The 15,351-nt window shown below is 35.3% G+C and overlaps 1 protein-coding gene across 1 annotated transcript in view; it reads right to left on the bottom strand.

The window, feature by feature from the left end:
* LOC107095623 (VPS10 domain-containing receptor SorCS3-like) overlaps positions 1-14,548 on the bottom strand; it is an 88,042-nt gene extending 73,494 nt beyond the window's left edge. Inside the window, exon 1 of the mRNA XM_015391789.1 lies at positions 13,710-14,548. Within this exon, the coding sequence (XP_015247275.1) occupies positions 13,710-14,285 (576 nt within the window). The 5' untranslated portion in view covers positions 14,286-14,548. The remainder of the gene's footprint in view (positions 1-13,709) is intronic.
* Between the last annotated feature and the right edge of the window lie 803 nt (positions 14,549-15,351).

Below are 15,351 nucleotides of genomic sequence, written 5' to 3'. Positions count from 1 at the left end.
GTTACACCCTATATACTACTCGACGCAGGACGCATGAGTAGGCTAAAACTCGGTCCGATCCAAAAAAATCTCGCACTACCAGAGAATCAGCCCGAAAAGGCAAAAACTCATACTTTGTATGCCTTCTAAAAGTCTATTTTGCATTAGCACTGATATGGTAAGCAAACGGTAACATAATAAGGACAACAATTATACTGTATGTCAGAATAAGATAATCATTAAGATCTAAGATTAATATATTCATGCATTCATTAGAAATGTTCTGATGCAAACAGTTGCAAAGAAAAAAAGAGTTCGTTACAAATTAACATAGTTTCTTTAGGACACAGCAGAGGGCAAAATCAAGAAACAGCACAAGTGAGTTGAAGCTAGAAAACCCCCCACATATTGGTTGTTCCTTTGTCAGATGGTTTCCAAAGCCGATCACTTCACAGGAAGAAAAATGTCTTTCTGGAGAAATGCTGTGGTCGAAGAATGGCCTTTCTTGTCTTATCTCTGGACAAAATTGATTGTTTGTACTTTTGTGGGCGAAAAACATACTCTAGGGAATGCTTCTTTTATCAAGTAAACCCAAGCAAAATGTACCTTGTGCATTAGTAGACGATACGTATGTTTGCTTATCCACCTAACTCCTGAGCTTTGGTCATATAACACTAATGCTTCAAGCTTCAGAGGTTTGGACAATCAATTCAGTCCATTATGGGAGGGGAAATTAATGAAATGGGATTCACTTTAACTGCGTCTCTATTGTGACAAGATTTTGTGGGCATGTTGAGCTTTTCTTCCTTTAACAACAACAGACAATAAACTGCTTTTTCTTGCCCTAAGAGGGATTAAAGATTGTGAATGGCCTGCTTCATTTTTTAAACGAATGCTTGAGGTAAAAGTCAAAGAAATATGGTTAATGGACCAGCAATGGAAAGAGCACTTATTTCTCCTTCTGTGTTCTGCTGCTGTCAGACAGAGAATTGTGGTTTGCACTTTAAAAAGTGGTGGCACAAATAATTTTGTGTTTGAGGACAAGTATTATTGTAATTAAAAGTTAAAGATTAATTCAATGCATTATATATGTTATGCATTGCATTGATTTGATCTGGAGTTTTATCCCATTGTTTCACTAGAAGCATAATGGCATCCTTTTTTTATTAGATTTCGTCACTCAATACACCATGAACCACAACCAAGATTGGATATCTAATTGGATAAAGTAGCACATCAAAAGTTTGTCTAATTTGAATATTACTTTGCATTTTGGTCAAATTTAATGATACAGTTTTTCTTCTCCCTTAATTGTTTTTAGTTTACTTTTAGTTTTACTTCAAATAGCTGATCTTTTGCTTGACTTCTCTAAGCAGGAGCCACAGGGGGTAGTAAGTGAGGCAGTGGTTCTCAATCCTGGTCCTTAAGTACCACTGCCCTGCATGTTTTAGATGTATCCTCATTGCCACACACCTGACTTATATAAATGAATGCTTAACAGACTTATGCAGCACTTGAAGGCTGCTAAGGAGGTCATCCAATTATTTGAACCAGGTGTGCTGCAACAGAGAGACATCTAAAACATGCAGGGTAACAGTACTTGCTGAACAGGTTAGAGAACTACTGAAATTAGGGTTTAAAAATACTATAACACCAGGGTGGGTGCTAGCTGTGTGGGTGCAAATGCTTTGTTGTACTCCCATACCTAACACAAGCATTCTTATCTTTCTATATGAAGTGGGGGCCACGTGTTGATCCCATTGCCTTTCTCTGGTTTTTGGTCATTTTCACTTCTTCCTATGCCCTAACGCTGACAATAATCTTTTTTTTTTTTTTTTTTTACATTGTCCTGTATGGCGATGTGGCAATAAGAATAATTGTCTTGATGCCAAAAAGAGCCCAACAGATATTACTTTCACAAGTGGAAGCATTGGCTGGGCTTCCATCTGGCTTGATGAGGATATGCTAAAAAAAAAAAGCTTGTAAGTGCATTGCATCTGACAGCAGTTTTTAATGACATTTATTTGGCTGCTCTTAAAATTCTTTGTAATTACTTGAGAATCAAGGTTTACATGGTGGCTAGTAAAATTATTTCAGAAATGACACTATTTGGATGTTTGAAGGTATTTGAGAATTGTGGCTTTAAATCATCCTTTAACATGGGTATCTCATCTCCGTGAAGATACCCATCTTCACGGATTAGAATAAAAAGTTAAGACAATTTAATATATATATAAATAGGAAACTGGGACTATATTAGGTTGGACCAAAGAGCAAAACTTGATTTTGCCAGATAAATATTTAGTTATATTCAAAAAAATGAGACAAGTGGGGAATATCTGCTTATGTTTGAAGCAAAACGATTTTCTAAGCTGAATCTTTATATTCATATTATTTGTAATTATAATAAGCCATCAAAACTATTCATTGAGGTGAAGAGTATGCATTAAAAACCAAAGACAATTTATGAGCATGTGTGCTACATTAATAGTTACTCTATTTCTGTATTAAGTCTGATATTCCCTATTTAATTTATAATCCTTATAAATCACTTTATGTCTTCCTTAATTAAAATAAATTATTGTATGTTGGCTTATTTGAGAAACATCCATCCATCCATTTTCCATCACACTTTATACCAGCTGGGGTTGCAAGGGGTGCTGGTGAATATTTTCATAGTTTTGGTGATTGCATAGTGTTTATAATGCGACCAATTTAGCAAAGTATTCAGATGAAGGTAGAGCTAGGCACTTTGCTTTTGCTCCAATGGCACCATGATTGAAGGATCAACTGAACCACCTGAGGATAAAAATTCTCTTTCTAACTCAGTTTGGTCAAAGTTATTTCAACCTGAAAAGACTCAGAAGGAGAAAAGGAGGCAATTAGAGAGTGTTTTGACATGAATGAATATAAATATTTGGCACTCAGATACCAGAAGATGGAGAACTAAGCATTGCTGTTGATAGATTGTGCAGATTTATAAGAACTGAGATGTCAGCAGCTCTAGTGAATAATAGCTGAGTAACAATAACATTTTGCCCTATATGTTGACCGTAATTTGGTAAAAACATAAACAGTGAGCATTGTAATTGGATTTTCCATATTTACTGCGTTAATGATTATAAAGACTGGTCAACAGAATTTTACTGGACTATACCATAATCGATGGAATGGACTCTTTGTAAAAATATATTATTCTCAACCAGGCTTTAATTGTCTGAAATGTATGGAAATAACCCAAATTAAATAGAAATTGATTTAGTATGAATTGAATTTCCCTACAAACTCTGAAAAATTGGGCCTGTTTGGATCTGAGGTTGGAGGACTTTATCAAAAGCTATTTGGTAAATGGTAATATCTAAATGGTAAAATCTAAAAATGTCATAAATAAACCCCCCATGGAAAAACAAGCAACAAAGGATACAAAAAAATGTAAATGAGCAAAAGCATATGATCACTCGGATCGATTGACATATCCCGAAAGTAGGAGTGAAATCAATAGCATAACATTCAACAACCCAAAAAATCTCCCAAATAATGGGGACAAAAGTAGTAGCAGAAACATGCTTCCAACAGGGGAAAAGTGACATTATTTACTCCCAAAGCACATTAATTTATAGCTCATCATAAAGTACAACCACCAGGTATTTGACAGCACTTAGAAATTAAAAAGAAGATGAACACATACATCTAATTCCTGAAAACAAAATCTACTGAAACTATGATAGACTTTAATTATTTATTTATTTATTTATTTATTATTTATGTTTGAAGTCTTATTAAACATTTCAAGTCAAAGGGTTAAATAATCTGTTAGCAAGCATATTGACTGCAAACAAAAACAAACTAAATGTTATCGCTTAGTGTTGGATGTTAAAAGTTGATCAGAATAACTTCGAACAATGTAAGGATGTATCACACTCGTTGTTTACTCCTAATTTTAAAAAATAGCTTCAGTGATGAACATTTTGGCATGAAATCAGAAATTAAATGCTTATTGTTACAGTGTAGAGAAACAGTGAAAGGCCACATGTTTTAAACTTAAAATATATGTAGATTCTGCTTTGTGACATTTATCATTTTTTGTGACTTTCACTATGTTCCAACTCACTAAGTTGTATATAGTAAGTATATATGTCATGCAAGTTTCTTAAAGCTTGACTGCAAGTACTTTGTTATTGTGTTACGACCTCTGCTAAAATTGTAATTAACAGTCTGTTATTGACTTAATCCATCCGACAGTAACTCATATTTTATGGCATTGATAGCCATTTATTTAAAGGATTTGTTCCAGGTTACTCAGTGAGCAGGTATTCTGTTTTGTAAATGTGCTATTTTCTGTTTGGAAGTCTTCCATCATCTCCATTGATTGCAGAGTGCGTGTGGCACTTTAGGTTGGGTCTTTTGTTACTCGCTAGATAGGAAAAGCCATTTTCCCCCCTGCAACTAATACATTCCTGTCACTGTAAACTGCCAAGTCGTGCCATTATTTAAGCTGACTGCCACCTGAAAAGTCCCAGTCATCTTTAAACATAATAGTAGCTGCTGTGTTGCTTCAGGCAATACGCTGCTTCAAGGCACAGTGATTTTCGGTGCATAATCTTGCTAAACCTGGTTCACTTAAGTTGGCGATATCTGGATATAAAGACATAATCAGCTGTGACCTTTAGGCAAAAATTGTTCACCCTGAAGTGGGGGAGTGTGTGCAGACTAAATATCTCTGATGATTAATAAAGCTGTCAACCAATTTGAATTTCAATTTTATGATTTTACCCAATCAGAAAATGCATAAATTTGTTTTCATAAACTAATCACAACTATACTATGTGTCTACCTCGCTGCAACAGCTATTAAACTAATTAATCACATGCAAAACTGTCAAATATGATTCTGCACCCACTTTGTCTTTTTGATTAAATGTGATGGATAAAAATCCATCCGCATGTGTGTCTATGAGTGTGTGTGTAGACAGAGAGAGAGAGAGAAAGAGAGGCAAGCAATGTCAGTGTGCTTGAATATGAAACTGATGGCAACTCTGTATTTGCTGCTTAAAATGCACTTTGTGGGGCACAACTAAATTGTAAGTGCTGAGGAAGTGCTGAGAGGATATGTTGATGGGATGCATTATGGTCCCTGAGCACAAATGATTCATGAAAAAAGAGCACACATGCATGTCGTTTGAGGAGTAAAAACTGGGATTTCACTGAATTATTTCTACTCTAAGTTTGAATTTTACATCCAACATGCCTTGAAATGAAACTAAGATTGAAAAAGCAAAACATAATATTAGTATATTTTCTGACTTTTTACCTTTTTTTTTCCCCAATAGCTTCAGACAAGGCCTATTTGCAAAAAGATGGCAGAGCTACAGCAGCAGCTATAGACCTGCTATGTTGCTGTATAACCTAACAATGATTAAAGGAGCAGCAGGCTGTGAAATGTTAAAATAAAGGAAAGATTACTGTAAGTCTATCCAAACCCGAAGATTTATTCAAGAAACTGTTCTACAAATCAAGAAAAAATCACACTTTTTGTCTTTTTAAACCGATAATCAAGTAAATATTAATATGAATAATGTATTAATTAATAAAAATTAAATAGATCACACAATTATTATAATTTCCAATAAACATAAGAAAAAGGATCTACTGTATAGGCATTAACAACTACTGCTGTTCACATCTCAACATGGTGACAACATCCTCAGACGTGCATAAGCATGGAAAATAATGATTGAAGAAATGAGATAAATTATTTATAAAGAACCCATATAATTAGCCTTTTATCAAAGAGGTGTTAGTTTGAAGACTTATTTGTGGTCTTTTTCTCACCTGTGAACCAAGTTTATCACTTGAAATCCTTAAAACCGTTTGAGGTTGCTGGTAACCACTACTATATTTCTATAGTCCATAAAAAAGCTATATTGTGTTTTGAAGTGGTGAGCTTTTGTAAGAGTAGTAGAATGTATTAAATTTATTTATTCTACATTATATAACTGAAAATGTTACTTTTCCTAATTAAAAAAGTTTTAATTTTTTAAAAGTAACCAAGAATCAACAAACCAAGAAAAAGCAAAAATGATTTTCCTTGGAAATGGTGGTGTTGGGGAGTGGGGTTTGGTGTTTGGGGGGCTGAGTCTGGCAGTTATAGAAAGTCCAAGGCAAAAGAAGAGGGAAATAATTGCTTACTGCAGGAGTTGAACAGAGGCACATAAGCCCATTAGAGGAAACTGAGTGTTTTAGAGCAAAGCTGCCTACCCGCCAATAAGTGCTTGTTTGTTGCTAATAAATTTGAAGGTCACACACGCAATTCCCCCTCCCCAGTATTCTGTCAAGCATGTGTCAACAGAACGCTAAGAAAATCATACTAACCCCAAAAATTTAAGTAAATACAATGTGACTTTGGTGACTGGGTTGCTCCAGACTAGTGATCTACTTTTTTAAGCAAATTCAGTTTTCAACATCTCTTGGTTGATTCTCTTGGTTGATTTTGCTAACAAAGCTATAATGCAATAAAATACTGTTCACCTCCTTACAGATATCGTCCAATTGTATTTTATTTTACTCTAGAACTTTTACACTTTCATATAAAGACACCTTTGGTGACAAAAACTGGCAACAGGTGTTGTGATCATTTTCTTTTCTTTTTAAGCAGTTTTTTTTCAGCGCATGAATGCCACAAATTAAAAAGACAGAACAGAGAAGAAATATTATGGCTCCAATAGTTTGGGCAAGTTGTCTTGGTCCTGAAGTATCAAAGCTGCACAATTATGCTTAATGACAAATAAGAGACAGACCATTTTGTTGTTTTTGGTCAGCAGTGGTTTTTAACCCTGCTCGGTGATCATAAACATAAGTCCTAAATAAGGTCCTAAATAAGGTAAGTAATTGTGAGCGGGCTTGTGTGCAGGTAGTGAAGTTGAACTTAAGGTCCTGGTTGGTTTGGGAAGCTTTCACCGCTTTTCTCTGTCCATCACATAGGTTTAGGCGAGTCCCAAAGGTGTTATTAACTGTTTTCCACCTGGTTTTCTTTAGATAAGCGATTTTCTGTTTTTGTAAAACAATGCTGTTGTGCTCAGGTTAGGATACACTTTGCATTTTAATGTGATGTATAAATAAATGTGAATTGTAGCCTACTTTTTGTTGTTAGACAGGTTCTATTTATGTGATTTCTACATTTTACAAATAATGTATAAAACAAGCCACTTCATAATTTAACTAATATAAATTTTGTCATAACAATAACTATTTTCCGATTATGATTAAATTTTGAAAATTGAATCTTGCACTAATCCACTTTATGTTTGCTGAGCATAAAAAAAAATGGTGACCCATGAACAAAAAAACAAAAAAAACAAAAAAAAAACAGGTAAAATCACAACATATTTTTACAGCACTGAGATCAATGTTGAAACCAATGAGGAGATTAGGATTCAGGATAAAAACTATCCTGGCTGAGTTAAGTAAATATGTTGTGTTGTGCAGTTAAACATTTTAAAAAGCACCTTAATTGAAAATAGACAGATTTTCAAACAAGAAACAGTGTTGGTAAAACAGTGGGATTCCAATTTGATAAGGCACCAGATTCAGTTATTATCACTGGCTCACTGCATGGTACAAATGATTACTATACACATCATCATTGATAAGCAGACACATCTTGACCACCAGGGAGTAAAATCTTGTTCCCCAAAAATATGCAAAAGAAGAACATTTGGAGAATTTTAAAGCCGACCTCTGGTATAAAGCTACAAAACTTTCTGTGGTTTTAAAATCAAGTCGTTAGCACCTCACATAAAACTAATTGTGCTCTTGTTGGACAGTACTGTTCTTTTTTGCCCGCAGTAAACTAAAGTACAAAAAAAAAAACGATTTCATAATAAATGTCTAATTCTTCCAGGACCTCAGCATGCACCATGTTTGGAAGGCTTTTGCTTTTGGTGAATTTATGGTTATAATTTTTGGTGTAATATTATTGTTCTAATGATTAGCCCTTTTAATGAGCAATTAAATGCTTTATAATGTTTAACATTAACAAATTAACTGACTACATGCCTGTGTCGACTGGCTCCTCGGTTGAGCATTGTAAAGAAGCTTTCCCAAAACAGTTGAACCTTGTTATCTAGACCATTAAACCGATTGTGCTAGGTTGAAATACAGGCAGAGAGCTTCATTACTGTGATCACAGCATTATGCAACTATCTGTATAAGACAAGGCCCCCCAAAATAACTTTAAAAATTTAGGAACCACTTTTTTACATTCTGCCACATTTCAACCAAAGTTTTAATAGTATTTCACTTGGATTTAATGGAACTGTTTTACAGAAACCGTATAACTGGAAGGAAAATGACTCTTAGATGTTTTTTTTAAAGAAAAATATGGAATATTGTTGCATCCAGCTTTACTGTCTGAGTCCATAACCGGCACCTTTCACTCTAATTACAACTACCATAGCTTCATAGATCAAAAACTAGTAAAATAGCATTAATAAAATGCTAAAGATAGTCAGTTTATGTTTATTCTTGCCACAGATTCTTTAGCTACTGGGCATTTCTCATATTCAGATATACTTTAGTCTAAAGCATTCCATTTTGACTCTAGCTTGATCTTTAATGTCAGCCTCTGTCAGATTCCTATCAAGTTTTCTTTCAGGATTTCCCTGAATTCATTTTCCCATCAACCCTAACTGACTTTCCTGTCCCGGCCTTTAGAAAATTTTCCCTACAACATGGCGCTCCTACGACTGTGCTTCACTAGGATGATAGCACAGGTCAAAATGTTTGATTTTGGTCTCATCTGACCAGAGCACTTTCTTTTCCATACTTGATGTTTTCACTTGTTCCTTTATGGCAAAAAGTAAATGGGAGTTATTTTGATTTCCCTTTAAAAACACTTTCTTCTTCCATGTTTCTTTAACCCTAACCCGTGTGACATTACAGGTGGATTTTTGGAATGTACAATTATTGGGTGTCATCTCAAAATATTCAACCATTTTAGTAGTGAATCTCTGCAGCTCCTCTGGACTCACCTTGGATGGCTAACACTTTTGTTCCCCTGCTTGTCAGTTAAAATTGGTGGTTTATCTATTGCTTAAAGACACCCTGAAAAGTTCTTTCTAAGATGTTTACAGTAAATATAATGATATTGTGCTGTTTGCTGTCTCTGATTTTAACAAGGCTGAATTCCTTTCTGACTTGTTTGGTCTTTATGATGCTTTTGGTTTATTTATGTTCTCAGAAAAACCTCTTGGGCTTCAGAGATTGATTGTATCAATATTGAGGTTAATTACAGACAGAAGGACTCTATTTACAAATGTTTTTTTTTATTTTTATTAAATGGTCGTAATCAATTCTTTTAAGAGGTTAATAGAGTAAAAGAGTGGAGAACACAAAATCTAACAAATTAATACTCAGGTCTTATTTTGCTTCTACAGAATGTATGTGCTAATTTGTATTGATCCATTTCATTAAATATAAATAAATAAATAAATAATTAAATAAATAAATAAATAAATAAATAAATAAATAAATAAATAAATAAATAAATAAATAAATAAATAAATAAATATTAGTGTGGTTTTAATTATAACTAATTACATTCAATAAATAACCTTAAAAAACCTTAAGTTTAATGAGAACTGATGCACATTTCCTTTAGTATTATTTTAAAACCTGTTTTAACTGACCAAATTCTTTTCTGAAAAATATAATGAACCTCACTGAAAGCACAAATATAGCAGTGCTGTGGCCACCATAACTGGATAAATGGCTGTGCGTGGCGTCTTGTCCTGCAAACAGCTGCAGTTTCCGGCATCATACAATCCCACCAGTGGACATTTCACCCTAAAGGCTTAAGACACCTGGGATTAATGAGCAAGTTTGTGGTGCTGACACCTCCAGAGACAAGCATGTGGAGAACAAGAATGCCTCAAAAGGAAAAGAAAATCTGATTTATTTTCACATCACTAGTTATGGCTTAACAAAAAAAAAAAAGCAAACTAATATCTGTTATGAAAGTATATATGAAAATAAAAACTCAAAAGGAGTATAGTACTCAAAAGTAATTTAATATAGAGTGCACAATGGGGGGAAGTAATTTGTTCTCAAATATGAAAGCATGAGCCTTTTTTGGTTTTCAACAAGCATAGTGTGGATCAAAAACCCTCTTAGATGGCACGCAGGGAGCTAGAAGAGGATAAAAAGTTTATGGATAAAAGCCTAAAGGAACTATTAACCTTTGATTAAACATCATGAAAGAGTTTTTTTCCCCAGGCGTGGTAAGAAAAAGCTTTCAGAATTTAAATTTGCTTTGCAGCTAAGCATTTAAAGAAATTAGCAAAACAACATACATTTCTATTCTATCTTTTTTACTATATGTATTACATGTGGAAGGTGTGCGATGCTGTTTTCATCATCATGTAACAGAACCAAATTCTGGTCAAACACCTCTGTGATTTGGGAACCCATTCTATTTGATTTTATGGATCAATGAATTTCTGGCAAATTAAACGGAATAGCTGTCTATGTAATGAAACGGTTTTAAACACAGGTGTCCCCCAGGGCCATGTCATTTCCTCTTTTTTATTGTCTATTTATACCGATGAGATTACGAGGAACAATAATGGCCTCGTTTTGATTAAGCGTTCTGACAACCCAACCCAGGGGGCCTGTCTAATTCTCAGTAAGTCACAACAAAAAAAGACGACATTACTGAACTGACAGATCCGTTTGACTAATTCTACCTCAAAAGACAGAACAAAAAAAAGAGGAAGGAGAGAAGCCAGCCTCATCAATGCCTTTCACTTCTTTAAGCAAACTTCTAATATCAGGCAAGTGAAGATGATCAGACACTTTCTCTCGCAGTACAGGAACATTATTTGCAGCGACGCACAGAAAAAGCTCCAGGGATGTGGAGTCAATAAAGATGCTCATTAATGTCCTGGGCTTAAAGATGCTGTCCTGTTTTGATCAACTGTTTGCGAGGGGTTTGCAAAAATGGTCAATCAGGAGCCTAAAATCATTCGGTTTCCAATAAACCCACTGATCATCATCAACTGGATTGGGCACTAAGTCACTTGCCTTTAAGGGGAGGATGGCTGTGCATTAGCTGAGTGTAATATACAGTGCAAAAGCTGTTTACGGTAGCTTGATTTCCAACAGTTTTAGCTTGAGGCCTCATATGAGGAAAAAAAAAAGATGTTATACAGTTGTTTCCTAAACCTTGCATTTTGTCACATTACCACCACAAAACATTAAATGGAGGTTAAATTTAGACTAGATACAGAGCATTGATATGTTTCATTTTCAAGTCATGCCAGAGATTCTTAATTGTATTTCTGTCTGAGTTTTGACTAGGACATTCTAGAGAGTTTGAGAGGTTGAACCTTAATCTCTTTTGTGACTTTTAAAAGGTTTCCTTCCAGGAATTAACTGTATTTACCTTCGACAACTTTCCTATTTGCTTTGACTAACCAAGATTCACTGATGAAATGTATCCCTGCAGCATGATACTGCAAACAAAAAGCTCAGCCCTGAGTATGTTGCACAGCAAATAGTTGCCCTATTAACCCCTTCCATGTAAACTCTGCTGCTCCTCCACAGTTACCATGGCACTCTTGAATTTCCTTGAAGTTCTCTTCTTCTGGATTCTCAGTTTTGGTTTGCAGAACCACTGTAATCATATTAAGATTAAACTAATAGGTGGAGTCTATTAAGAGCTTTTTTATAAATGTATTTCTGAAGATAATGGGCTGCATTTGGGGGTAATTAAAAAAATTAAAAAAAAAAAAAAAAAAAATATATATATATATATATATATATATATATATATAAATATTTGTCAAAATAATTTAAAACCATGAAAAAAATACCTTCATTTGCACAACTATGCCACATTTCTATTGGTTTATCAAATAAAATCCACATATAATAGAAATGATTTTTCAGTTGTAACGTGCCTTATGCAAGACACTAAGATTGACCACCAGCCATGCATCTGTTTACATCTATCCATCTATTTTTTTATACATGCTCTCTGTAGGTCAATCTGTTCATATTATCACTTTGGACAATTTTGTTTTGGCAATATTAATGGCTGAATCATTAACAATTATATGCTTTTTTTATCACCTCCCCCATTCACATTCAGGACAGAATAAAGCATCAAGAAACACAAACTGCCAATCAATACTACACACAGCTAAAGAGCATGAAGTTAAAAGTGGTATGTGGGGTACTGTACATGTTTTATTCCCATGGTCGAGCCCAATCAATGTTATCTCTCTTAAAGTCAGAGTCCAGGGGGCTACAACTTCAGGCTTTGATGTCTTAGACAATCCCAGAAATCAAATGATAGTTGGAAGACTGACTTATGGACAGGTTTGGGGGTTTTATACGATGAGATTCTTTATCAAATCTGAACTCCAAAGATCCCCTGCTGGCACTTTCCACCATCAACCTCGACATCCCTCTCATTTTTCTTCCTGTGGGATTTGACATATTGGGCAAATCGCAGGCAATGTCCTGAAGTGAAAATTTGATAGAACTACCCTAGACTGCAGGACTGAAGTAATTTTCCTTCAAATGTCCCTTTAAGATTGAATTTATTATCAGTCATTTACATCTAATATAGCCTGAGCTCTAACATCCAGTCGTAAAACCCCATAAATTTAAGCTCTGCAGTTTCACTTGTACTTTCAGGACCACAGACCGGAGTCCAGACTGCATAAATCTAAAATGTTGACTGGCTGCAGTGACAAGCTCATCAGATCCAGTGAATACAGTTGTGTGGTTAAAAAAAAAGAGCCATCAATGGTGAAGACATCTAAAAACCAACCACATATTTCAGCCTCCAACACACAGGGCTTTATGGCTTCAGAAATGCTTTAACAGGGCAGAAAGTCTGTGAATAAAATAATCTGCATCATACAAAAGAATATAGAATAGATAAGAAAAGTAATTACAGATTGAAATTTCTAAAGCAATTGATCTTGTTAATAAAATAGTGTGAACCCAATGTGGCGGTGGGCGGTTTCAACATTTGAGCATTTTTTTTTCTGCAGTGTTTAAAATTTATCAAAACAGTGAACATACAGAGCAACAACATTTATCAACTAAGCATGAGCTTTGTGTCAATAATAAAACTGTTTAATTTGCTAAAAGGTCAGATGCTGTTTCATCAGCATCACATTAGGGGTTGAGGTTGGACACGGGAATTCTAATTGTAGCTGTTACACCTCTCTGGGAGACATTACTTGATTATTTCATAAATAATTAATGTGTTTTGATTGCTGCCAAAATGCCTGCACCCTCCCACAGCTCTGTGTCTCGTCGAATTTACTAGCAGGGATGGATATTAATTTAAAGTTCAAGTGACAAACAGTTAGTGGAATGAATGATTCTACTTTTAAAAAAATAAGGGAGGGGGCGCAAAGAAATAAACATAAGGACTGCATGTATTTAAAACATTCAAGGGGCACGAAGATAACAGCAAAAAACAGTAACATAAGGAAGAGATTGGAAAGATAAATTTTAGATACGTGGAATGTCTGTATGTTTTAGTATGCCTTGTTTACGCGCAGTTAAGCCCGTGCGTAAAAATTGGATTTTCTAATAGCCTTAAACCTTAAAGTTTTGAATTGGGTAATAATAAATCAGCATCATAAAGCATAATTAAGTGGATTTCTACCACTTAATATTTGAAGCTGAGTGTATTGTCAAGCTGAAACTTACACTGCTATTCTGTCCGGACCAGTGCACCATCGCCTGGTTGTGCGCTGAGTCTCCCGACAGAGCAAAAGTGGAGGTTTCCAGGTGAGGCTCGCTCTGCCTCGGGTTTGAGCCCCTGCTTTCTTCGCCTGTGCGCCGATACTCGCTTCTGAAGTTTGAAGCACCTTGGACAGCTCCTGTGGACCTCTGCGCTTCCCCATTGACACTCTTGTCCACAGTTTCTTTGTAAGGCGCACCGACACTCCTTTTCTTTTTCTCCTTTACTGAAAATGTGCGTTTTGGTGTTTCAGTCACTGCTGTTGAAACGTATTCACACTTTTTGTCAGGTATTTTAAGATTTCTGAAATAGTTCACCGCTGCGTCAGACCTGTTTAAAACTTCACCGTGGTCACTGACTTTGAGCGGGACTTTGTTCCACGCAGATGTTACACATGTCATCGGCGATGTTACCTCCAAGGGATAAAATTTGTTAGCCAATTTAGGAGAAGATATCTCCGCCCGAGCTCCCAACTTCAAGTGAAAGGAATAAAACTGAATGCAAGCCAAAAAATAACAACTCCAAAATGACCATAGAGTCATTGTGATTTCCAAATCGGACAGCCTTCTTGTGCAGTGAATATATATAGTTCGCAGAAATGTTCAGTGATTCACCAAATAATCGTTGCAAGTAAAAAAAGGAAATCAATTCTGTAGAAGCTCTCGTGTCCAAGAATTTGTCAAAGTGAGGGACCGATTGGGGAGGCGTTGCGCATCAGCATGTGCGCCAGCGGAGAGTCTCTGCAAGAACGGGTTGTATAGAGCTCATGAGCACGGCGGACAAAAAAAAAGGAAAAGAGGAGGAGAGGAGATTTAAATCATTGAAATAATTTTAAAATCCTTCCACAACCCAGTGTTTTATTCTTCTATATCCCTTGCTGCTGGTAAAAAAAAAAGAAGAAGAAAAAAAAAAAAAACAAGACCAAAATAAAACAAAATTGTGAAAGTTATCCACACAAACACTTGACGGAGTTAAAGCTGTTCACACAGAGAGAGAGAGAGAAAAAAAAACTAATAATTTTTGCTTTGCATAACAGCTTCAGTCTGAGGCAACGTTGTGCCTTTGATACCATTGGGGAGAAAAACATCATTTGCTGGCATCAATCAGCAGTGGATTCACCTGTCAGCTGTGCACGCCCAAGCATATGTGGGAGAGTTCATTTGCAAGAGATTCTCTTGGACTGCTGATAAAGATCCAAATACACTGTTATTTTGCAAAGCTCTGATGCTGCTGATTCTTCTGAAGACAAAATTGTCTGTTCTGCTGTCCCTATAGGAGGATATTATTTCAGACCACTAAAAGGAAAAACACTTGCTTTCATAGGACTGTTACACATAGGATGTAATATTAAAAAGTTGAGATATATCAGTAATGCAGAATATATGTAGGAAATCTTCAATTTCTTAGAAATTTCTCGCATGGAATAGCCTTCATTTGTAAGAACAAAAATAGGCTGTCGAGTTTCAGATGAAAGTTCTCTTTTTCTGGCCATTTTGATCGTTTAATTGACCCCACAAATGTGATGCTTCAGAAACTCAATCTGCTCAAAGGAAGGTCAGTTTTGTAGCTTCTGTAACGAGCTAAACTGTTTTCAGATGTGTGAACATG

Source organism: Cyprinodon variegatus, unplaced genomic scaffold, assembly GCF_000732505.1.
Source record: "Cyprinodon variegatus isolate N-32 unplaced genomic scaffold, C_variegatus-1.0 Scaffold560, whole genome shotgun sequence".
NCBI classification, from domain to species: Eukaryota; Metazoa; Chordata; class Actinopteri; order Cyprinodontiformes; family Cyprinodontidae; genus Cyprinodon; species Cyprinodon variegatus.
The sequence above is the reverse complement of the archived record's forward strand: the minus strand, read 5'-3'. Positions and strand labels throughout refer to the sequence as shown.